At 40.2% G+C, this 24,452-nt stretch overlaps 1 protein-coding gene across 4 annotated transcripts in view; it reads left to right on the forward strand.

Moving 5' to 3' along the window:
• Positions 1-2,212: 2,212 nt before the first annotated feature.
• LOC308399952 (kinesin-like protein KIF21A) overlaps positions 2,213-24,452 on the forward strand; it is a 44,826-nt gene continuing 22,586 nt past the window's right edge. For all 4 annotated transcript variants that reach the window (XM_080887395.1, XM_080887396.1, XM_080887397.1 and 1 more), the window contains exon 1: positions 2,213-2,620. In XM_080887395.1, coding sequence (XP_080743521.1) covers positions 2,574-2,620 — 47 coding nt within the window. In that variant the 5' untranslated portion in view covers positions 2,213-2,573. The remainder of the gene's footprint in view (positions 2,621-24,452) is intronic.

Below are 24,452 nucleotides of genomic sequence, written 5' to 3' on the forward strand. Positions count from 1 at the left end.
CCCCAGACATTTTTTTTTGTCTTATTATCAACAAAATGAACTGTCATGTTCAAAAGTGATACATAAATGGGAAATAATGAGTCATGTTCCATGTTGCACAAGTACATAGTGAAAGGGGCTGTAGATGGACACACTAATGTAGCAAATAGACAGAGTACATTGCATATACAACCAAAGAATGCATTTACTAAAGAAAATGCAGCCTGAATGCTGATAGATAAAAGGTTTGAGTTCATTTTTGTAATTGCTGAATCCTTGTTGAAAAGCTTGTTGAATGAGGTGAAATACACTGAATCATTCACCTGAAAGCCAAAGTGCAGAACTGTTGAAAACTGATGTTCACCCAGAAGAAGTTCTTTCAAATTTGGAAAGTTGCTGAACGTCTTTAAAATGTACATTAGAACAACTGACCCAAAAAAGTTAGAATGAATATTGAAAGCTCATATTCTTTAAATCACTGGAAGAGCGGAATTATGGATGTTAAATGTCTAAACTCAAGAATCAGAACATTTGCAGAATATGTGCTCTGTGTGTGTCTGTATGTGAGTATCACAGAGTGAGTGACATACAGAGAAAGAGGGGAACTGGCACCAGTTGAAAAGGTAAAATAGTTTTTAATCTTTAACTGTTTTGTGTGTTTCATTTCATTTAATTTCTTTTATTTTTATTCACATATTACACAGACTGCATGTGCAGACTGAACAGGCTGAAGCAGAGCAGCACCTGGCCTCTATTCAAGTATCATTAAGGTTACAGCGTGTAACATTTCACCATTACATGTCAGTAGATTGCAGATTGCATTCAACTGAATTCACTTTTCTTGTCCCAGAAAACCTAAACTCCTCAGCAATATCCACAATTACATTGGGATACTTAAAGAGAAGCAGCAGGAAGCACAAAGCTCCAAAATGCTCACAACTCAAGAAGTAGTGACAGACATAGTTACCCACATCCTGCAGAGTTTCTGGGAGCTTCCTCCTCGCCCCCTCTTAAACATGGCCTCCCAAAGGCTGAGCATACTCTCCATCAGTGTCACAAAGGCCACTTTGGATCGAATCTCCAAAACTTTTACAGCACTGAATAGCCAGACCATTTTCTCCTGCTCCATCAGGGACAACGTGGTCCAGACCATCATGAGAGAAATCTGATTTAAATGTCTAAACTCAAGAATCTCAAATGAAAAACCAGCATATTTACCAAATATCTGCTCTGTGTGTCTGTCTGTGAGTATTAGAGTGTAAATTACAGAGAAAGAGGGGAACTGGCATCAAATGAACAGGCAAAATAGTTTTTAATCGTTAAAGATTTTGTGGGTTTTACTTTAAGAATAATTGTGTGTTAGTGTTTAGACAAAGTATATACATACAACAGCTTTCAGTTGGACTGGAGTAAATACAGAGATACTGTTGCTCTGTGGCAAAGCCCTGTTAAATCTGCCGCGATGCACCTGCTGAAAAACTACTTCTAAAAGTCCACGTTTTGAGGGTAAAATAATGACTGTAGACCAAAAACTGTGGACAAAGCAGCTTCTTACTGAAACAGCCAACATTTCATCCCATTGACACCCATTATAAACTCTGAAACGGGTGGTGGTGGGGGGGGGGGGGGCATTAAACTTAAACTGGAACTGAAGAAAAACTATAAAAGACATTGAAAAGATAAATCCAAGCCGAATAGTTCAATGTCTTGGCTTATTTTACAGTTTAAAAGGTGTCTGTAGGTCAATGTGTGTGGAAGTAGAGTTGAAAGAGGAGTAAGTTGAATGAGGATTTGAAAAGTCTCCATATTGACATACATGATCAATTTTTGTTGAATACAAATCTTCAGAATTATAGTTCACGGGTGTAATAATAAGAATTCACCAGTAGATGGCAACGTGGCCAAGTTCAATTTTGTGCCCTATAACGTCATCTAATTATTACACACAGACAGAAGAGGCCAGGTTTATATTAAGTGGAAGTTTAAAATCGCTTCACATCGCCATGTTTAGGGTTTCAAGGACTGCAGGCCATGCATATATTCTGGAGTTTTTAGCGATATGTCACTATAAAGTCAGTTTCACTGAGTTGACAGTCGACACAAGTGTGTTGTTATTATTATTATTATTACTTTTATTATTGCTGGTGTGTGAGGTTGCCCCCTGCCTGGATTGGTACGGCTCTCCTGGGGGGAGGAGCTTGGTTACGTCCAGGGTAGTCACACGCCAGGCGGATCCCGGCTCCTCCACACTCACACAGCGCGCTCCACCCGGGCCGGAGGAAGCGACGATGCCTCCCAGGAGGTGACCACGGCTGAATCCTTAGCCACATTTTCCTGAACATGGAATCCAAATCTATTCATATAGAATAGATTGAGCCTTTAAAATGGGGTTTATTTCCAAGCGGGCGACGAGGTGAGGCGAAAGCGGCGGCCGCGGTGGAAGCTCAAGATAGAAAGCGCTTTATTGAGAGGAGCAGGGAGGGAGGGAGGGAGACCGCGACGCTCTCCCGTCTAAGAGGATAAAGGGAAAAGAAAAAAAAGCGAAACTGAGCTATATTTAAGCGGGCTGTTTCGGGCCAGCCTCCCGTGCCACCATGAGCAGCAGCGGGCCGGATGAGAGCTCGGTGCGCGTCGCCCTGAGGTAAGGATGCAGACGCCTCTCCTGAGATGCTCTCGTGTTACACCTGCTTGGGACCATGCACATGTTACTCCTGCTTTTATTTTGACTGGGCTCTCCTAAAACAACAATACTCCTTTACTAAACCTGCTTTTATTTTGAAGCTGGCTGGCAGGAGCTGCTGCAGTTTTCTTGCATGGTGTGCAAAGCAAATATAGCTCTCGATTACATGAGCTGCTCTTGTTAATACCTGCATGCTTTGTACTGGATTTATGAATGAGGATGCCATATGTGTCTGAGGGATTAGGCCTTCCGCTTCTTCCCTTGAAGACTGCACCTGTAGTAAGAGTGAGCCACACGATTTCAAAGGATGCACTCACTTCTCAGAAATGCAGGTGCATTTGAGCCCCTTGCAGTCACTCATTGTGATATTTCGCCTTGCTTTTGTGCGTTACTCCGTGTGTGTGCGCACGCATTCGCTGTATCATGCTGCTCTGACCCTTGTCCCTGAGGCCAGTCCTGTCCTGTCACTTACACAGCACACACACTGAGATAGCCGTCATCTGGTCACAATACAACAAATCAATAAAGACACCAGTATAATGTTGGAAGCCACTTGCATGGGAATGTGTGTCTGTGTGTGTGTGTGTTTGGATTAAAAACCTGAACTGTCATGTGATCTCGTTGGAGGAGAGGACAAAAAGCTCCCGTCCCTCTCACGTTTCTCCTCGTCCCTCTCGCTCCTTGTTGTGCATTCAGACTTTGACCCAGAACTCTTGTTTACTGAGCCAGCTCAGTTTACAAGCTCTCTCTCTCTCTTCTTCATGGATAATAAATAATCTGTCTATCTGTCTGTACACCCCCACCCCACCTCACCCCCCAATCACATGCTCTGCTGCTCTCTTTAATAATAAGATTCAATTCATATTGGAACATTGCATTTGTCTGGCTTCCTGTCTTAGCTTAATGTGAACACACAAAACAGCCTGAGCCGCATACGCAGGCTGTTTGATGTGTGGCAAATAAAGATCTGCATGTTTTTGTCCTACCTGCTTTTGTATCTTGTTAGAAAGGTCAGGTGCAGTAATTATTTAAAGCGCCTTTGTTGTGTTTGTTGGTCTGTTGTCCTATTGAAGGTCAGACAAAAAGGCTTTTCATTGGTTTAGGTTTTCATCTGTAAGTTTGTTCATGATTTGTTTGATTTTCTTTACTTCTTTGACGTAAGTAACCTCTATTCTCACGAAGAATGCTATGGCACACATATTTATGTCTCTTCTTATGTATTTGGTTAGATGAATTTAGAGGCATGTTTCATTTTTCTCAGTGTAAGTACATGAATACAACTTTAGTTAAGTTCAAAACTAGACTAAATTGCACTTGGGGGGGTATCCTAGTATTGTGAGTCTGAATTGTAAGTGTGAGAAGAGCGACAGGCTATTTTGATGAACTTATAAAAGGTCTAATGCTTAAACATGACGTTTTATGTTGGCCTAATATTTTTACTTAAACCATAAGTCTGATGACCATATGGCACAGATGTCAAACTCGAGGCCTTGAGGGCCGGAGTCCTGCACGTTTTAGGTGTGTCCTTGATCCAACACAGTTGATTTAAATGGCTAAATGACCTCCTTGACATGTCTTGAAGTTCTCCAGAAGCCTGGTAATGAACTAATCATTTGATTCAGGTGTGTTGACCTAGGGTGATAGCTAAAACCTGCAGGACACTGGCCCTCAAGGCCTGGAGTTCAATACCCCTGCCATATGGGTTATGAAAGTGGCTAACTCTTCATGAATTACAACCCAGCCCTTTAGTTAGAATCAGCTCCGTGAAACATTTTATTATTTGGATTTACTGTGTTCTTCTTGGCACTGTTGCCTTTCAGAGCAGTGGGGTAATTTTAACTAAACTGATAATAATCCAGCCACATGCTATGTGTCTAGCACCAAACAGCTAGTAAATCATGTTTACTAGCTAGCTGCTAACTTGCGTGTCCACAAACAGCCTAAAGACAAGTTGCTAGCTAGTTAATATGCTGGTAGGATTCAGCAATATTATCAGAGGACCGTTCAACAAGAGCTCTGTTCACCAATCCCACACCAAACAGCCAACAAGGAGTATTAGCAGCCAGCTAGTTAACACAGTGGAATATTAAGCAAGTGCCAGACCGGATTTTTGTGTTCACCAAAGCAGAACTGAAAGGGCAATGAATCTTGAACATACCTCCAACAAGAACACTGATATATGGCTTTAAATGGCCTTTTGTGCGCTAACATGCTAGCACAAACCGTCATTGTTGAGATTTCTATTCGGAAGCTCGTTTCCATCACTGAAAAAAGTATTTTTCTTGTTCGTAGGTCAAACTTAAAAGTTTTGAGTTTACCAACCAGCTTACCAGCTTACCAACTCAAGCTTAGGAGAAAACTTGAAATTGAAAATAGAGTTTAAATAACTTGAAATTTTCAGTTCAGTTGAAATTTTGAGATAATAACTCAAAATTAGTCACAAACCTTTAGCTAACGACTTATTACATAGTGTAATCTTCCCTTCACTGCAGTACCAACATGGGGAGACAATATATTTAAAGCTAAGGAAGACCAGGGAGACCAAGGAAGGTATAAGGTACATTCCAACATTGTTCTACGCCTGAAACGATTAAGCCAGGTGGCTAATGTATATTTACATGTAAAAGTGTTACTAATGTCTCTTTAAATGCTGTCCCACAATTATTTTTATGTTGGGTTGAAATAAAATATCTCCCTCTGCTGGTACTGCAAGTTACTGCAACTTCTTCATCTGTGTCCATTACACCAGCAGTCCCCAACCCCCGCGCCATGGACCGGTACCGGTCCGTGAGTCTTTTCGTGCCGGGCCGCGAAGGTTGAGGTTCAGGTGTAAAATTGATGGGTTTTTTATGGGGGGGGGGGTTTCATTGTTTTTATTGTTAACTCCGTTCCCCTGGGTCTTTTCCCGAGTGTTATGAATAAATGTTCTTTTTTGGGGGTACTGGTACTGGTTTTATTTTGTTGCATTTATTCACGGCACCTTAAATGGCAGTCCGTAAAAATATTGTCGGATATAAACCGGTCCGTGGTGCAAAAAAGGTTGGGGACTGCTGCATTACACGGGGTCTATTGTCAACGCGTTCTCACTCCCAAAGCGTAACATTTTACGCTAGGTGACAAATCGTCGGTATATTACGCTTCCAGGAACCCAACATGTTCCTATATTATGAGATCGGAAAAATGAGAACCGTTTGGAATCAATCTACACGTGTACGTTCATTTTACTTAGCTAGTGTTTTCCAAAGCGATTTAACTTCATTAAAGTTGTGGTTAACATTAGGGATAAGGTTATGGTTATGGCGGAATACAGGGCTGGAACGTGTATTACCGCGGGAGGATCATTCTACTGGATTTCATCCATAACCCGGCACGAAAGGTGACCGGACTTGACAAACCGTCGGTATATTACGCCTCAGGAGTGGGCTGGGAATAGGGCTGTGTGTTATGACCAAAATCTCATATCCCAATATAAGACATCTATCGTCCCAATAACGAAGGCACTACAACTAAGCTGTAGTGCCTTTTCACTGTGTAATACTTTTTGTTAATAATAACCAATTCCCTTGTATTCTTATTCCTATTTATTCTATTTATCCCTTTTGTATACTCTTTATTTATATGTCTCTGTATTTATATATGTGTATTAGGGGTGCAACGATATTCGTATCGATATTGAACCGTTCGATACAGTGCTTTCGGTTCGGTACGCATATGTATCGAACAATACAATTTTTTTCAAATTTTTTTTTTTTTCAATTTTTTTTCAATTTTTTTTTTTTTTTTTTGTGTCCCGTTTGGATCTATAGCCATCAGAATTGTTGTCTTGAGGCCAAGAAAGATGCCAAGAGGATTTATTTTAAGTGGATCATCATATTGGTCCATTTGATTGACCTTTATTATAATTATGAATTTATTTTATTTTCAGTTGCAAACGGGACAGACATGACTGTGGGATAGGACAGGGGGAAAGAATGAAAGAAAGAGGGGGAGAGAAAGAAAGAAAACCAAAGGGGAGAAAAAAAAAGAACAATACAAAATTTGTAATTTATTTTATCAACTTTCCTTCTGACGATGCTGTCTGTGTTGAGCGCTCAGTGAATCTGCATTTGACTACTCCGCCTAGGCTCGAGAGTGCAGCCTAGGCGGAGTAGTCGAACGCAGATTCACTGAGCGCTCAACACAGACAGCATGGTCAGAAGGAAGAGCGCAGGGCAAGCTAGCGAGACAGAAGTGGACCTCCCCACCCTCATTCAGATCTGGCGTTTGGAATTATTTTGGTTTTCATGTGACGTATGACCCTGAAGGTAAGCGAGTCATGGACTAAAGTAAAACAGTATGTTGGATGTGCCATGCAATGCTCAATTACATGGGTGGGAGCTAGTGTGTTAGCGCAGTTAGCTCGTTAACGTGTTGGCCGTCTAGCCCCTCTGTATAGAGTAGCTCGTTAACGGAGATTTGCCGTGTTGTGGCGTTAAGGTTATTTCAACGAGATTAACCTGAAAGCACTAGTGGGAACACAACGAATATGACTGCACATTTACACCGACATCATCCTAGTGCAAAGACAAAAACAACAAGCATGCATGCTACAAACTTTAGCCGAGTCATTTAGACAGCTGTTAGCACAGGATTCTCCTTATGGAGACCTGATATGTTTAATATGCTGCTGAGAATATAGCCCAGAAGAAGCGGATAGTATAGCTTTTATTTTGGAAAGAGACATTTCTCTGTAATAAACTCTCGACATATTGCATCGGTGTGTGGTTCTCCAGCTGCACCACAGCACACAGAAAGGCACTCCAGAGGGTCATCAACATGGCCCAAAAAATCATTGGACATCCTCTTCCCTCCCTGAAGGACCTGTACAGCACTCGCTGTCTCAAGAGGGCACGCAGCATCCTACGGGACTGCACACACCCAGGACACCGGGTGTTTAAGCTGCTGCCGTCTGGCAGGAGGTTCAGGCTGCTGAGGTCCCGAACAAATAGACTCAAGGACAGCTTTTACAACAGGGCAATAGCCCTGATCAATGTAAATAGCTGACCTGACTGGATACCTCCCTGGACTTTTTAGGGGGAGGTAACAATGTTTAAAACGATAACAATAATATTTATATTTATAACAAGGTGCAATAATAATTAATGTGCAATAATAACAGTGTGCAATACACATACACTTATTCTTCTTTTTTATACTAAGTTAATATACTGTGTTGTGTTGTTTGTTACGTTGTGATGTGTCATATCGTGTCGTGTTGTGTTATATGTAGTGCCGACGTAGGACAGTTTTTCCAATTTCATTGTACTACTGTACTATGTATGACTGTGCAATGACAATAAAGAGTTATCTTATCTTATCTTTTCCAAAGATGAGTGATTCCTCAATCAGATACAGGGCTCGCAATATCGCTAGCCCGACGTCCCGGGGCTATCTCTTCCCTGCCTGTCGGGCTATTGTAGGAAGGAAAAATATATGTCAATGCTTTTGCATTCTTTCAGAAATGTAGCTGGGTAATTATGTCATTGGCATCGGTGAGCCACTGTCAAGATGTGACATATTGAAATCGTGTTTGAATTTGCGCTTGTTTTTTTGCTTTCACTTTGCAATCGCGCGAACTGTGTATAGAGAGCGACAGCACTGATCTGTGAGTGATGATAATTTGTGCACCAATTCCTCTGACATCGTCTTATTAATTGTTAGCTTACTATGCAAACATGACAAGTGAAATCTCCCGCAGCTTAAACATGTGAGAGGTTGATCGCGCAGAGAATCGCTGAGCTTATGTGAGTGCGGCAGGATATATATTTCACTACGATGACCTGGATGATTGAGAACCTTCACAGACAGATATATATTTTAGTTCTGCTGAGCCAAATAAGACAGGTCAGGGTGAAGAAGTGACAGCCAAAGAAAAGCTTACCACAAAACGGAGAAGTTATGACAAATCAGACTATAAGGCAAAAAGAAAGTGCAGCTTTATGGTTTCATGGACAAAAGAATTTCTGTGGCTGCAATATGACGAGCTAAAAAACAACACGCACAAGGGTTAGGGTTAAATTTAAAAACTGTACTTTTGTGTTAAAATATATATTTATAATTTTAATAAATGACAAATTAAAAAGGCATGAACATTTTTTTTTGTATCGAAAAAATATCGAACCGTGACACCAAAGTATCGAACCGAACCGTGAATTTTGTGTATCGTTGCACCCCTAATGTGTATATATGGTATTCTGCTCACATTCTGTAACTTCTGTCGGTGCTGTGCTATTGGAAACCGAATTTCCTAGAGGAACCCACCTGAGGGATTAATAAAGTTCTATCTTATCTTATATAAATCACAAAAATGTAACATTTTCTGTAAATTCTGTGAATCTCGGGCAGCTCGACTTGCGTGAGGTGTTTCCAGCTGGGTGACGTGTACCTGGAGTCGAGTGTTTTAACCAATGCATGAAATGATAAATTTTTAGACATAAGTTGTAACGGCTGCCATTTTCTTTGTGAGTATTTATTACACGGCGTGCTGCGGGGAAAAGCCTGTTCTAACGTTTGAGTCTAAGGTTTATTTTTTAGCACCTGACGGCTCTTTGTTGCTTTTCATCCGTAAACACTCTGCATCCTCTTTCACGTCATTCAGTTTATTTTGAAAAGTCTCAACAGGATCTTGAGCTTTATTGTGAAAGGTTTATGTGGAAAATAAACAAGCGGACACGCGATGGTTTTACCGTCGTTGTTGCTAACGACAACGCATAAAAACAGGCGCTTGTCCGTCCGTAGTGTGGTTATATTAAATATAAGAGAAAAAGAGAACTTTAAGTAATTAATATAGCCACTACAGTGACCATGAAAACGATGAAAAAATATTGCCGTAAACAGTTTATTTTGCGACACCACGAAACAAACGATAGCGTAAAATGAAACGATAGACGTTTTTATATCGTTATATCGAACAGCCCTAGCTGGGAATGGGCTGCTATTGTACACTTTGGCATTACCCATATGGAAAAGATGTATATAAATCTTATAAAGTTTGTATCTGTCTTGTGTGAAACTTGTATGAAAAGCATATAAGTGTGAAAACAGATATAAGATCCCTTGAAAAATTATATAATGAAACTTGTATGTTTTGGATACTTACTAAAACAATGTATGAAAGTAATGCGAAAGTGGCCACTTTCATGAGTAATCACATATAAGTTTTTACTATTTCTTTTCCGTATGGGTATACTGGGTTGCAAATGTTTAGTTAATCCTCGGCCTCCTTTAGTAGTAATGATAAAAATAATAATTGTAGTCTGTTTGTTGCTTTAGAAGCCAGACTCAGTTAATTGGAGATCCGGCTCGGCACCCTTGAAATTCCTGCAGCTACTTTATAATATAAACTGCTTTGAAGGGACTGTTGTGATGTGGCAATGTAGAAATTGTAAGAATTATTTATTTTTTGGCAGCCAGAGTAATTACTGAATATGAATACATATGTTAGAATTCAAAAACATACAGTGCAGCAGTTGAACTGAGCTCTTAGTAGGCAGATGTGCAAATTTACTGTACTTTTCCCAAGAATGAAAATCCACCGTTAATGCTAAACATAACTCTCAGCAAGTCGCTCAGCCTCGTGTTTCTTTTGCTAATCGTGTTATTGTCACGTGGCTGCCTCACACCTAGCTGTTAAAACAACATGAAGACAAGACAGAAGAAACAAAACCTCCAACTTAAAAAAGCTTTGAATTTCCTGTGATAACCAATATGAACGAAATACAAATTGTCATTATAAAGTCTGCATACTTTTCTTAAGTTGTCACACCTGTTTCTTTTTTTGTGTTGCTGATTAATACGAAACCTTTAGAAAATGTCCCGTCTTTGATTAATTTTCACAGACAGTCACTTGCAGGTCACACCTGAACGGCTCATTTCACGTCTTTGAACATTCAACCACAGCTTCGCGTTGATGTTTTCAGCTCATTAATCGCCGTGGCAACATTCTAATTATTTTGAAATGTTGTGGTGAACTGTGATTCTTACCTCTGAAACATTTTGACTGCCAGCTTTCTCCCAGCTCCTGTAACAGTCTAGTTAGCTTCATCTGTGTGTCTCCAGTAATCAGCCAGCAGGTTGCCAACCTCTACCTGCCTCAGCCTGCGTGGCTAATGCTGTCTGTGAGCGAGCGCCTAATCCCCCGTCCCATACGGTCCAAAGTGATGAAATGCACTTTTATCATCTCTTCTTTTTTCTTTTTTTGAGTGGTAACAGAAAAGAACAAGAAAGAAAGACATCTGGAGATCTAACAGAAGATCTAACAGGGTGTTCTTGTGTCTCCTTGATTTATTACTGGAAAGATGATATAACATAAAAATCAATTTGTTCTTTAAAAGAGAATGTGCTTTGTTGATGGATCTTAAGATGTGTTTGCTGTTCTTTCCTTTGTGGTTTTAAAAAAATTTTTTCCACACCTGACAGCATACAGATGGGGCACTTCAGTGGTACAATGTTGGGTGATTTAGCAAATACAAAGTGTTTACTGGCCTATCCCCATGTGTAAGATCTATCTTCTTATGTAACAGCCCATCTGTGTGTGCATGTTTGGGCACAATGGTGCACAAAAAATCATGCAAAACCTTAATGATTTATCTGAGAAATAATTGATTTTACAAAGTCAGCCCGAAGGAGCCGGCCAAGAGATCTAATTAGATTGTCGATGTCCTCGAGGCGCAGCTTTAAAAATTCAAAGCCTACAGGCAGAAGTGGTGAGCAGTGAGGTTTCAGGTTTCGTAGTCACTTTGGAATCCACAGCAGATAGCTTTTCCTCATTAATTAGATGGGCTTGAGTGAATACTTTAAAATAATGTACTTATTTTGAATGCACCAAGAAGCTATATAAACTTAGGCAGCACCTATTGAGCCAACAGTTTGGACAAAATACAGCCATAACCTTAAAACTTCTAACAGGTAACGTGAGTAACTTTGACCTTCTCGTTACTCGTAATAAATGCCTTATTCCAGTAAATAAGCAACAGTCAGCTGCCTCTCCAGTCTTTACAGTTTCTCTGTCAGTGGACGCCAACTTTAACTTCCAAAAGCAGCAGCATCATGCAGCCCCACTGATTTTGGTAAAGCAGCACATAAACCAGTTCTAAAGAAGAAGGGGCTGCCATAGCCAACTGTAGTCCATCTGCAGTGGATCTGGAGTCTGTCCCACCATGGGAAGAGAGACTTTCTGGGGATTGACCGCAAGTGGATTGTTCAGTGATGGAAAATTAAAAAAAAAATCTAACTGCAGTCATAAATCATCCCGCTCTATTAAAGTCTGTGTGTGGGAAACAGTGCAACGTCACCCACCACCCTGCAGAAACTGCTCAGAAATAAGAGTAAAATGTGTTAAGATGGCCTTCAAATATTTCACATCCCAATCTGATAGTGCATCATTAGAATGCACTGAAACAAGCCACATCCAGTGGCTTTAACCCACCTGAAGGAATGGATCAGAGCTGCTTTGGTGGATGAGCAGGACGTTTTTAATATTTGGTAGGTGATGTTAATGTTGTCGCTGAGGATTGCATATGTGATGTCCATTTAACCTAGTAGAAATGCCAAAACTATGCTTTAAAACAGTGCATCTTGTCCATGAGTTGGTTACTTACTTGGTTACAAAAAAAACCCAACAAAAATGTAGCCATGTTATCAAAATCTAGTTTTTATTAAATGAGTTAAGGAAGGATAAGCGGAAGCGGATGGATGGATGGAGTTAATGTTAGTGCAAAGATGATTTAAGACCATCGTGCTAGATTAGATCACCACAAATATTCTCTTTCAGTCACTGACCTTCCTCGCAGCAGCCATTATGACCTGGAGTAGGAGACAAACACAGGTGTGACTAATCACATTAATAAAGGCTCAGTGCTCATGTGGAACAGGACCCCCATTAATGTGATTCATAACACCTGCGTCCATCATGGCAGTGGGGTTTCTGTCAAAAAGATCTAGTATAGAAATTCCTCATGGTTTTTACTCTACGCTGTAGTCAGGTGGCGTGTGCTCTGACTGTCCTCAACATAGACAGGACATTGAAAAAGCATAGGTACCAAATAAAGTTTCTGTGTTATAACAACAATAAAAACAAGTATTGTTAGAAACCAGCACCCAGCTGCTTTTTCCAGATTGTCTGACGCCTACTGGCTCCTCCTCTTTGACCTTTGTGGATTATGTTTGAGGGCAAAGGCCCGTGCGTCCGCTGCGGTGAACCAAAACCTCCCTGTGTGTGTGTGTGTGTGTGTGTGTGTGTGTGTGTGTGTGTGTGTGCCTCCTCTGACCAGCATCCATCCAAGCGTATTCACGATAAATATTCATGAATCAACTCAAGTGAACTGAGACACAAAGAGAAGCATACTGCAAGCCATCTGCCAGCTTCTGTCATGTGATCATGTTTTTACTGATATTCAATAAGTTCTGTCTAAATAGCGCAGAGGTTAGTTCAGTATAGATTTTTCCTAATATTAGTATTTATTTGTTTACTGTAGCTTCATTTCAAAACTGTCCTGCTTGTTTCATGCTTGCTGTGTTTGTGTTGCCTTCTTGAATTTCCGCGTGACTCCCACATGTGCCATTATGGGCCGAACTGTCCTTGTCAAAATGGAATGTTTTTATTAAGCCGGTATCAGTGCTGGAGGCCTGTGTGTGTGTGTGTGTGTGTGTGTGTGTGTGTGTGTGTGTGTGTGTGTGTGTGTGCGTGTGCTGATATGCCCTCTCTGGCTGCCTCTCAAGGTGATAACCACCATCCTCTTCCACCTTTCCCTCTTTCCTGCCCGGCGATCTTTGACCCAGGAAGCTGTCAGAACTTTCATCCGTGACCCCGTCGCATTTTTCCTTTGGCAGCCTGCGTGGACTCATGTTAGCTGTTACCATGACAACCTTGGGTCCTTTTACGTGTAGGGGTGTGCAGCGATGCCCCTGTGACTGGACTGCCTCAGATCTAAGGGCAGCTTGAGGGAGGGAAACAAAAAGCCTGAGTCAGCAGAATGCCCTCTTTTTTCTTCTTTCCTACTCGGTCTTTTCCGACCCCCCCACCCCCCCACCCCAACCACCATTGTCTGGTGTTGTTTCCACACCAGATTCCAGAGAAAAGAATGATTAAAGGTGGGCTTCATACAATACTTCTTTATTGGCTTCTGTAGAACACCAAGTGCAAAAATGACACGAATGCATCGTTCACTGAGAAAGAATGGAAATTCCCAAGATCTTTTTTCTTTTTTGTCTGAGGTGGGAGAAAACTGTGGAGCACATATCATCTTGCAAAGCATACTAGAGATGCATGTTTCTTACTGTACTGCGATAAATTATCAGCTTGATCCTTTGACAGTGATAATCTATTTTAAACAAGATATTAAAATAGAGAAAGGCAAACAAATGTTTACCCTGACAATGCCAAATGTGAGGGTTAAGAGCTTTACAAACATTCACTACCAGAGGGACAGAACGGCATTTGTACGAAAGTTATGACCTCATTTTGGTGTTTTGATGACAAAGAAGGACAGTATATCTGTCCAAAATCTCTCAAAGGGTTGACTTTGAGTTAAAATCTCACCCCTGCAAAGGCCGTGCGATTCACATCATTGTCGTACACTTTGAGCAATTCTGTGATCCTGTGTATGGGGGTACTACTACCTTGGAAAAGTCTATCTCATGAGGATAGAAATAATTTAACTCTTTGTACTGACCATAATCTGTAACGGTAGTAGACCCAAACTGTGCCAAAAAAGCTCCTGGATGGATGGCTGGATAGATGTCCTTCTGGTGTATGGTATTCTTGTAGTTACATTTAACTGCACCTTCAATTTTAATGCTTTACAGCTGTTTCAAAAGATGTTTAAATTCAACCCAAATTATCGGCTTTAACTTGGAGGGTTTTTTGGATGTAACCTGACCATTTCATCTGTGCACACGTCCCACATTTTAACAATGAATTTCTTGTACAGATGAATCTCTCGACTGACTCTTTGACTCTCTCAGCACACTGAAGAGAGTGACCCAATGAATTGGCTCTAGATCTCAAGACGAGCTGCTAGACAATAGAGGCTGTTACTAAAAATGCAGCCGTGCTGTGTTGTGGTGAGTTAAAGCAGTAGCTGCTCGTTGTGGCTGGAGGGTTCGCTCTGTACTGTACTGTAAAGAGGCGTACAGTGTGCGTGTTGTTATATAAGGTAGTCATTATGCTGTACTTGAAGGTGTTCTTGATGCACACTTGCACACGTTTAAAAGAATGTAAATTAGAGCCGCACTACAGTTATGTTTCCTTTTTAGAGCACGGAAGAATAGAGTTTCGGTGTTTACCTCCCAACAGAGAACTTTGGCTCGAAGAAAGTTGGGAAGTGTCACTGAAATCTGAGTGTTTGCAGTTCCCTTGTCTCAGTTACATTAGCATCAAATGACGAGGTAGACCTTGTGCGTGAGATTGTATGCACCAGTGAGTGGTGTGCATGTGTTACTGTGACTTGCTTATAGCCTCATTATCCACTATTGGGTAGCATCTCTCTCTTCAATCTGCAGTTAAAGCACTTTAAAAAACTACAGTCAACTCAGATCAACAACTTACGGACAACTTCAACTGTTTCACCCGAGTTTTTACAGAGGATTTCTTTTTAATTTGAGGTGTCTAGAAAAAGAACAAAGAACAAAAAATGATTACAAGTAGCCAAAACTCTGCTTTCACTTGTAAACTCAGTTTTGAAACCAAATTTCACACCCTAGGTTTATGCCATTAGCTTTAGTCTGTAATTTTCTCAGTTGCACAAAAAATGCAGCTCACAAACTTAATTATCTAAACTTTGAATAATGTGTTACTTACTTACTTACTTAATTACAAAAACCTAGCTAACTACAGACATATAGTTAGGCTTTTATTCTTTTACCAGGTGGACACTTTTTACATTTGTACATGTGCTATGTTTGACAGTGTTACATTTACTTTGGGTAATTTTCCCAGTTCGGTTAAATTATTCCTAATAAGATGATTAGACTCTACTAGCATTAAATTAGAACATATTTTTTATGTCCTAAAGTAAATTTGGACCTGGGATATGTCAGTTGATGAATAGCTCATTTGTAATACTTTTGTATTTTAAAGAATAGAGTGATAGTCTATTCTTTAAAATACAAAAGTATTTTTTTTCCACTGTTCAACATTTCAGGTTTTTATTTCAAAACTTTGGAGTTACTGTCTGAGTTATTTTGAGTTACATATCTCATAATTTTGACTTCCTAAGTGTCTCGCAATTGCTACAACTGGCTAGCCGGCTTGGTTAGCAAAGTGCCTTCATAATTCATTGTTATCAGTCTTGGGGTTGACCCTCAAAAAAAGTAACTTATTACACAATACTTGTTACTTTTCTGAAAAATAATGCCTTAAGTTACCTCATTAAACTCTAACAAAAGTATCTCATTACACTAGTTGTTATATTACTTTTGTATTTCGTATTTCTTTGTGAAATGACCTGAAACACATTGCTACATAATTACCAGTCAACAGTGTAAACCTGAGGCTTCAAATCCCTAAGGAGGACGCACACGGTCTTTCTTGTAGTTTTTAGATATGCCGATAAAACTAGCAACACAAAGAAGTCTCCACAGTGATTCTATTGTAGAAACATATACTCTTAAAGCTATGCACAGCTTAAACAGGTGAGTTCTATAAAAATTCACGTGCTATCTGTCATAAAGGGGGAACTTGGCAAGAGAAATTACTGCAGCTTCTTAAGTTGCCTCAAGTGGCCATGTGAGGAACTGCAGTTTTGCCAGTTGATGTTGCCTGGAGGCTTCTACTTGTATAATAATCAGTATGTGTTTGATTATAATAATCTGTAACTAATATACTAATATCACATGTAAAAAAAACAACAAAAAAAACAACAACAAGTCAAACAAATATAAAATTTGGTTATACTCATTTTGAGTTAGCAGTCAGCACTGCTCATACCAACTAACTCCAAGTGTTTCGGGATCTAAAAATATATGACTGTGATGATGTGACTGTGACTCTGCTGGTTTCACTGTGAAATGCGGAGAAAAGAGTCGTGTCTGCTGCCCTTTGGCTCAGATGTGCCTTTCTGTTTTTGCTGAATCACTCAGTGCCCTCAGCTGTAAGTGGTGCTTAAAGCTAAAAATAAATCACACAGGATTAAATTAAGTAGGAATCGGATGTCGAGGTTTACTGTTAATGTTGATTTGTTAGTGATGATGCACAGGAACTGGCTCTAGGGAATTGAATTGATTTTCTTATTGGCAGTAATACTGATGTCAGCATTTGACTGGCTGTGTTTTAGGAAGGATGAGATAAGCAGCATGGTGGTCATGGAGTGACTCGCCTCCTTTTTATTAGTGTGTCATCGTTTCTTGTTGATTCCTTTTATCAGTCACAATAGCAGGTCTCAGTCAGTCTATAGTCAGGCTATATATATGAAGCCTGTGTTTTTGTGTGTGTTTGAGGAGTTCACTGTTTCTCAGGCTTTCACCATAATCGCAATAATGAGAGTGAGAGCAGGAGCCTAGCAGGACTTGTCACATGGAGAGAGGCTGACAAATCCCCCCTGTGTGTTTGTGTGTGTGTGTGTGTGTGCGTGTGTGTGTTTGTTTGAATAGGTATGTGTGCATATAGGGTAGTGTGTCTGCCTTTCTCCTTTTCATCTCTTTAATGGTTCAGTGAACGCTGTCTCGGTCGCTAAATTCCCCTCATCAGTCAGTGACAGGCTGTGGCTTCTCTTATTGAACTGTGCTAAAAAGCTGCTCAGTTTTCTTCCATATCTTTAGTCAGACTTGATCTGCATAGTGATTTGATGAGTGAATTAGTAATGGATGTTACTATTTTTCAGCACATGCTCTTTTAATGTGTCTGATAGCAGTATACCTGAAGCTACAATAGCCACAAAGTGCAACTTTGAACAATAGCTTCCTTTGACAGCACCTTCTGGTGACTACACGGATGTTTTCAGGACTTTAGCAGAGTATGCTAGCACAGCTAGCATTTAGCTGTAGCGTAACTCCTAGGTAAAACTGGTCAATGGTAGTTTGCAATGGAGCATGCCCACATGTCTGCAAACACTTGCTAGCTACTATCTGAGCGGTAGTAAAACGTTTTGCAATACAAACCAGAAACTGAGGGTATTTACTTTGAAAGTAAAATTTGTGCTAACATTTTTCAAAAGAAGGAACGTTTACTTTGAAGACAAATGGTGTCCATTTCCAGTTTGTGTCTCGGTTTTTACTGCTCAGAGAATAGCTGGCAAATGTTTGCAGACAAGGCGGCGTGTTCCATGTGAACTACATCTGCTAGCGAACAGTGCAATCACAAGGACGTATTTGCAAAGAAATTTTTTCCCATGTGACTGGGGCTTTCAAAATAATTGAAACGGTGACTGCCGTCAACCTCCAGCAACAGCTTACCAACCGGTTGGTGAATGCCTATTTTTCCTTCACTGGTTGCCAGATAGTCACTATGTGACTAGGGCATTAGTCACTTGAGACTACCAATATGGTGGCCAAGTTAATGTGACCTGGTTAGCGGTTATGTGACTGCAAAATCCTCAGTAGAAACTATTCTCACCTTTGTCCAAAAGCCAACAAGCTAAACAAGTGTACATATTAGATCAATGTGGCAGTGTGTATAAGTTAAATTACATAACGACTCGCAACCTACAAACTTTTAGCTGCACATGTTAATAGCGAGATAGGTAGCTAGCTTAGCCAAGCATAAAGAGTGAAATCTAGATTTAAAAAAATTAATCTTTCTAAAAAAGTTAGTCATATTAAACAAACATGTTTACTTTTTTCCAAATTGAGATTTTCAGTATGCATTTTGTCTTACAACTATTTGTTAATCTAACTGTAGAGCTCTAGTTTCACTATGAAAAAGTTATTTATGTTCCTCACAGAATTAAAATTAAAGGTAAAATCATAAGATGCACCTAAATTGTGTGTAAAAAGCTTTGAAAGTGTGTGTGTGTGTGTGTGTGTGTGTGTGCGCGTGCGTGCGTGCGTGCGTGCGTGTTAATGCATAAGCAGATAACTGAAATTTCCTGGAGAAACAGCCGTGCAGAGCATGAGTGTGCTGCTCTAAAAGGTGGATTAGTGCTCTAAGTCTGCACTGCGCTGAAGGGCAAACCTTTATTCAAACAGATGAAGAGTGTTTTGGGTTGAACCAGAGTGAAGGTTGCCAGATTATAATCACTGCTAAAGTCAGTCAGTCGCACTAATAATACACCAGCAGAACACACTTCACACCTCTCACTTCTGTTTATGTTTAGCTGAAATGCCCGATGCCAGAACTTGCATTAGTTGTGAGTATGCACACACCCAGTGACTACTCATAATAGAGGTGTATTTCATATAAACATTCAAAACTCATTTCTTTATACTTCCTAACATACCAAAGTAAAGTGTTGCGCCTTTTTGCCTTTTATTCTGCATAGCAAGTTTTGGAAACATTCCTCAGGTTTTGTTGATGCACATTTTTCAGCAGCACATCCATGACACCAGTCTCCCATTTCACTATATCCCAAAGGTGCTCTATTTGATTGTGATCTTGTGACTGTGGAGGCCATTTGAATATAATTAACTCATTGTCATGTTTAAGGAGCGTTACACTGCTAGAAGCAGCCGTCAGAAGATGTGTCTTAAAGGCTTTAAGGTACTAATGCGTCCCAAGAAAATAATCATCATACCACCACCAGCAGCTTGAATCGTTAATAGCCCAGGATGGATTTATGCCCAATTCTGTCCCTACCACCTGAATGCTAGAGCAGAAATCAAGACTTCTCAGACCAGGCAGCAGTTTTTCAGTCATCTGTTGTCCAATTTCAGTGAGCCTGTGCAAACTGTAGCCTCAATTTCCTGTTCGTAGCTGACAGGAGTGGCAGGTGGTGTGGTCTTCTGCTGCTGTAGCCCATCTACTCCAAGTTTCAGTGTCATGTGTGTTCAGAGATGCTCTTCTGCATACCCTGGTTGCAATGAATGGTTATTTGAGTTACTATTGCCTTCCTATCTGAGTGAACCAAAGTGATCACTCCCCTCCGACCTGCGGCATTAATGACATTAAGATTACCACATCTTAATTACCACATTCAGAATAATCTTTCTTTCTTATTGATGTTTGGATTGAACCTCAATGCACTGGGTTTCTGCCATGTGACTGACTGATTAAATGTTTTTGCTAACAACCAGTTCAACAGTGTACCTAAAAAAAATGTGCCCAGTCATTGTGTATTTAGATCACAGATGTAGTAGTGGTGTTACTCTTTGCATTTAAGTCTTAGAAGGTGAGAAAGTGTACAAGTGTACTTAACAAACGTGGGTGTTGGTAATACTGTAGTATCATTGGTTTCACTGACAGGATTTAACAGACTTCTGGCAATGAAAAGCAGTGCTTCATTGCCATTTAATCCAGAATTTTTTAAGCATAGCAAAATATGGCACAGTTTTTACTGGAATATTCTAGCTGTATTCTGTGAGCTACAAAAAAAACATGCCACACCCTCTGAATACATAAGTTGGTTTAGACACAGGCAGAAGCTCTTCTTTACAGAGCTTGTTTCACTGTTGTTGAAGTTACAGGCCAAAAGACTGTGGCCCGAGGGTGTGCCAGGTAGAGGGCTGAGCTGGTAACAGCGCTTACCGGCTCACATTAGTGTTATTTCCTGCATTGCCTAGAGTGATGACTTGAGCCTATTTTCAAATATCTGTGTCTTGCTGTTTTTGGATAGTTAGCATACTGTAAAATGGAGATAGACTGGCATTATAGAGCATTTTTCTTGTCCCACTGAGCATTCAGAGGCATCCAAGCATGGCTTCATAGACCAACATGACCCAGAAAACATGAATTTATTCTATTAACTATTACTGTTTTGTCTAGCTATCATGCAGTTTTCACCAGCTACTCCCAAAATAACGTACAACACTTTTACTATTTAAATATAAGCTGAGACTGCAGTCTGTGCTTTTGGATCCAAACAGAACCGAGCTTAAAAATCCTAGGCACATAAAATGACACGCTCGCCCTCCTGAACAGCGAGGGCAGTGCATTCAGTGTGTCGTTATTCATTTGCAGTGGTGCATCTTACTGTGACAAGAAAGAAAAAATGACAGGCTGAATGAGATCAGTATAAAGGTCTTGTTATGCAAAGATAGATAATGAGTTTGAGACGAGATGCACTGTGGGTGCAATTTCCATCTGTAGCCATCATGTCCAGTCTTTCCTGGCCCTTTGTTTTTCTTTATCTTTTCCTCAGACATTTATTTTCCTCTCTCTGGTCCATTTCTAAATGGAGGACCCCGGAGATGTCGTAACAAGCAACAAAACAAACAGTGCATCACTGCTTTGTTAAGGCGAACGTAATCAGATAGACTGGGCATTTATTCTAAATGGAGACTACATTTGTAGAGGCTTTTTTTGTCCCTCTTGGAGAAAACACTGATTTAATTATACTTAACTATATTAGAAAAAATCCTTTTTTTTCTAAATGTGTTTGCTGTAGTTCATACTTTGTTACATTTTTCTTCCCAAATGAACAATAACTGAGTGACTTAATGCCCTCACTGTAAGCTGCAATGAGTGCCTCTATTGTTACCTGGATTACAAGCTCTCTGACAAGTTTTGGGAAGCTAGCCAAAGGGGATTAATGCAGATTCACTCCTGTAATGCTCTCAGCCGTCGTGCCATTAAGTCACAGTCTTCTCAGATGACCTGATAGTTACGTCATCTTCACCTGGAGCCACCTCTGATGTATGTAGTTTTTAAAAATATGCATTAACTTGACATTTTCTTATCAGCTTTGTGTCAACAAGCCTTGTAGTGTAGTTGTACACACACTTGTTAAACTGCCAGGTTTTTCTGATGTTAAAAAAATTAGATCACAATAAATCATTTCAAAAATTTTCTTACCTTTAATGTGACACTATAAGACAATAATAAGCTAGTTGTACGTGTGCGCACCCTTATGCTAAAACTGTGTTGAAGCACATTTTGATTTAATTGCAGCATTCAGTCTTGTTGGGTAGGAGCGCATGTCTTGCACACAGCCCTCTTTAGCTCACAGATTTTGTACTGGATTTAGGTCTGGGCTCTGGCTGGGTCATTCCAAAACTTTAATTTTCTTTTTTTCCGGTGAAGCCATTTATTTGTTGATTTGGATGTATGCTTGGGATTTCAGATCAAAAGTTTAGTATTTGACTAAAACCACAGTTCCAGCAAAAGAAAAGCAGCCCCAAAGCATGATGTTGCCACCACCATGCTTCACCAACCCTGCATCCCTACCCCACAGACCAGACATGTGGAGACTGTTAGTTTTTTAGTGTGTAGTACACAACCAGTTCTTGTCTGAAAGTAGGGCTGGGCTATATCATACCGTTCACGGTAATACCAGTGTAATGTTGGGCAACGATAAGAAAATGAAATATCGCGATAGAATATGGGTAAAACGCGCATGCGCAGTGCCTTTGTTTTCATACGCACATGGTGGCAACACAGAATGAGAAGGGCAAAAGTGGATCGTTGAATGAAACGGATGAACCAGAATTGGTTTGTAAAAATGCTGCAACTTCAGTGGTGTGGAACTGGTTTAGCGTTCATCCGTCAGATACACAACAAAGCACTATTTTTGGTAGAGCATGCTAGCAGGCCGTCGTTATTACTGTGTTTTTTGGAAAATACGGCACACTTAAAATCAATCCTTTGCTTTTTCTGAAAATCGACAGTGTTCCTTATAATCCTGTGTGCCTTATGTATGAATTCTGGTTGTGTTTACTGACCTCGAAACGATTTTATGTACACGGCGCTCGAGAATCTGTCAAATGTTTCGGTACGACTTTGCTAAGCTACGAAGCCGCACTGCTTGATGGATTGTTGGAGCATTAAGGCTATCGTAGGCAGGAGCCTCGCGGAGTGATACGTCCTGCGCTTCAACATAATATTACCGTATTGTGTGTGTATAACCTCTTTTGTGGATATTATACATGGTTATGCTGAGGATATGTCGGCCAGTTTCCACTGGAAATGCCTTTTGGTTAAACTGTCAGCAAGGAATTTGCATTTGCACTGTTAATTTTTTTAATATAACTTTAATGCACTTAAAACAGCTGCTTGTTTAAGTGAAAATACATTGATTTTTTTTTTTTTGCACTAATAAAGTTGAGGAGTTGTAAAGTATTTTGTCTAGTGTCAATTATATCGTCAGTTATATCGTTATCGCAAATTTTCAAATGTATATCGTGATAAATATTTTTGGTCATATTGCCCTGCTCTACCTGAAAGTACTGGTTGGTACTGGTTCTGGTACTCTTTCAGTGGTGCTACAGGTCTGTTGGCAGCCTCCCTGACCAGTTTGTCTTGTCTTTTCATTAACTACAGTGGTCCCTCGTTTATCGCGGGAGTTACGTTCTAAAAATAACCTGCAATAGGTCAAAATCCGTGAAGTAGCCAACTTTAGTTTTTACAATTATTATAGATGTTTTACGGCTTTAAAAGCTGTCACTACACACTTTATACACTTTTCTCAGACAGGCATGAACATTTTCACACTTTTCTTTCTTGTTTAAACACTTGGTCCAAAAAATACAGTAACTTCTACCTTCCTTTAGCATGTCCAGAAGTTCAACGTTTTGTGCGATGGTTAGCATCTTCCTCTGCCTTCCGGGTGCTACCGCAGCTGCCTACGTTTCATCAACATTGTTGTGTTTGTTGGGGAGAAAACTTAGAAACATACAGTTCATACATTTCAGAGTCACACTGCTAGCGATCAAAGATTTATGTAAATATAACAAGCTGAACGCATTCTGTACTGGACAGGAGACACGGCACAGAGGAGATTGATTGACGATGGTCTACAGCCAATCAGGACGCAGAACACAAAAAAAGCATGCAAAATTGCACAAAAAAATCTGTGAAACAGCAAGGCCACGTTAAAGCGAGGGACCAGTGTACAACTGGACATGTCTCTGATTTTTGATGACTGTCTTCACTGTGTTCCATCCAATGCTGTGGAAATTGTTTTTGTATGAGATCTGATGCTTTGTAAGTTCTCTGTGCCTTTTGCTGTAGCATGCAATTGAGTGAATGTCAGGAAAATCCTGCTAGGAAAGCTGAACTTTTTGGGACTTCTCTTCACAACACAGAGCTGACAGTTATAATACTCTTACGGGAATACAGTTACTGCAGGTAGGACTGTCTGCCTCTGTCCTGCTTTCATCAGTGCTGTAATCCCAGAGAGGGAGCCTGCTAAATAGCTGGGATCTGATGTCACGCACGCACAATGACACCTCTGTGGACCTTTGCTACTGTAGCTTCACCGACATCCTTCTTTTCCTTTCCTTCTAAGCCTTTTGCTTTTTTTCTGTAGACTCTTGCTGTGACTAATGTGATATAGTACAGACTTCATGCAAAGTGCCACATCCTCACACATACACTGAGAGTTAATGAGCACCAGAGGACACCAACAGTACTGACACTTTTCTATTCTGAGAGTCTGTTTTTTCACTGTTATTCTAACCTTTCTGGGGTTTGACTGTGGCCTTTGAAGGAATCCATTTACTTCCTGCTAACTGTGAGGTTTTCCTTCACATGCCCATCATTATAATTTACCATTTATTTCTACGAGTATTGCAGTATTGATACTAATAGAACTGTTTTCTATTCCTATTTTCATCCAGGGTTTGCTATAAACAGTTTTCACCATTTTAATTCCCTGTCCAAATATTTCCCTTCAGCATTTCCACTTCCTCTTCAGGTCGACTGTTAGTGCAGTGATAAAAAGCGGAG

This window comes from Rhamphochromis sp. 'chilingali', assembly GCF_963969265.1.
Source record: "Rhamphochromis sp. 'chilingali' genome assembly, chromosome: 7".
NCBI lineage: Eukaryota > Metazoa > Chordata > Actinopteri > Cichliformes > Cichlidae > Rhamphochromis > Rhamphochromis sp. 'chilingali'.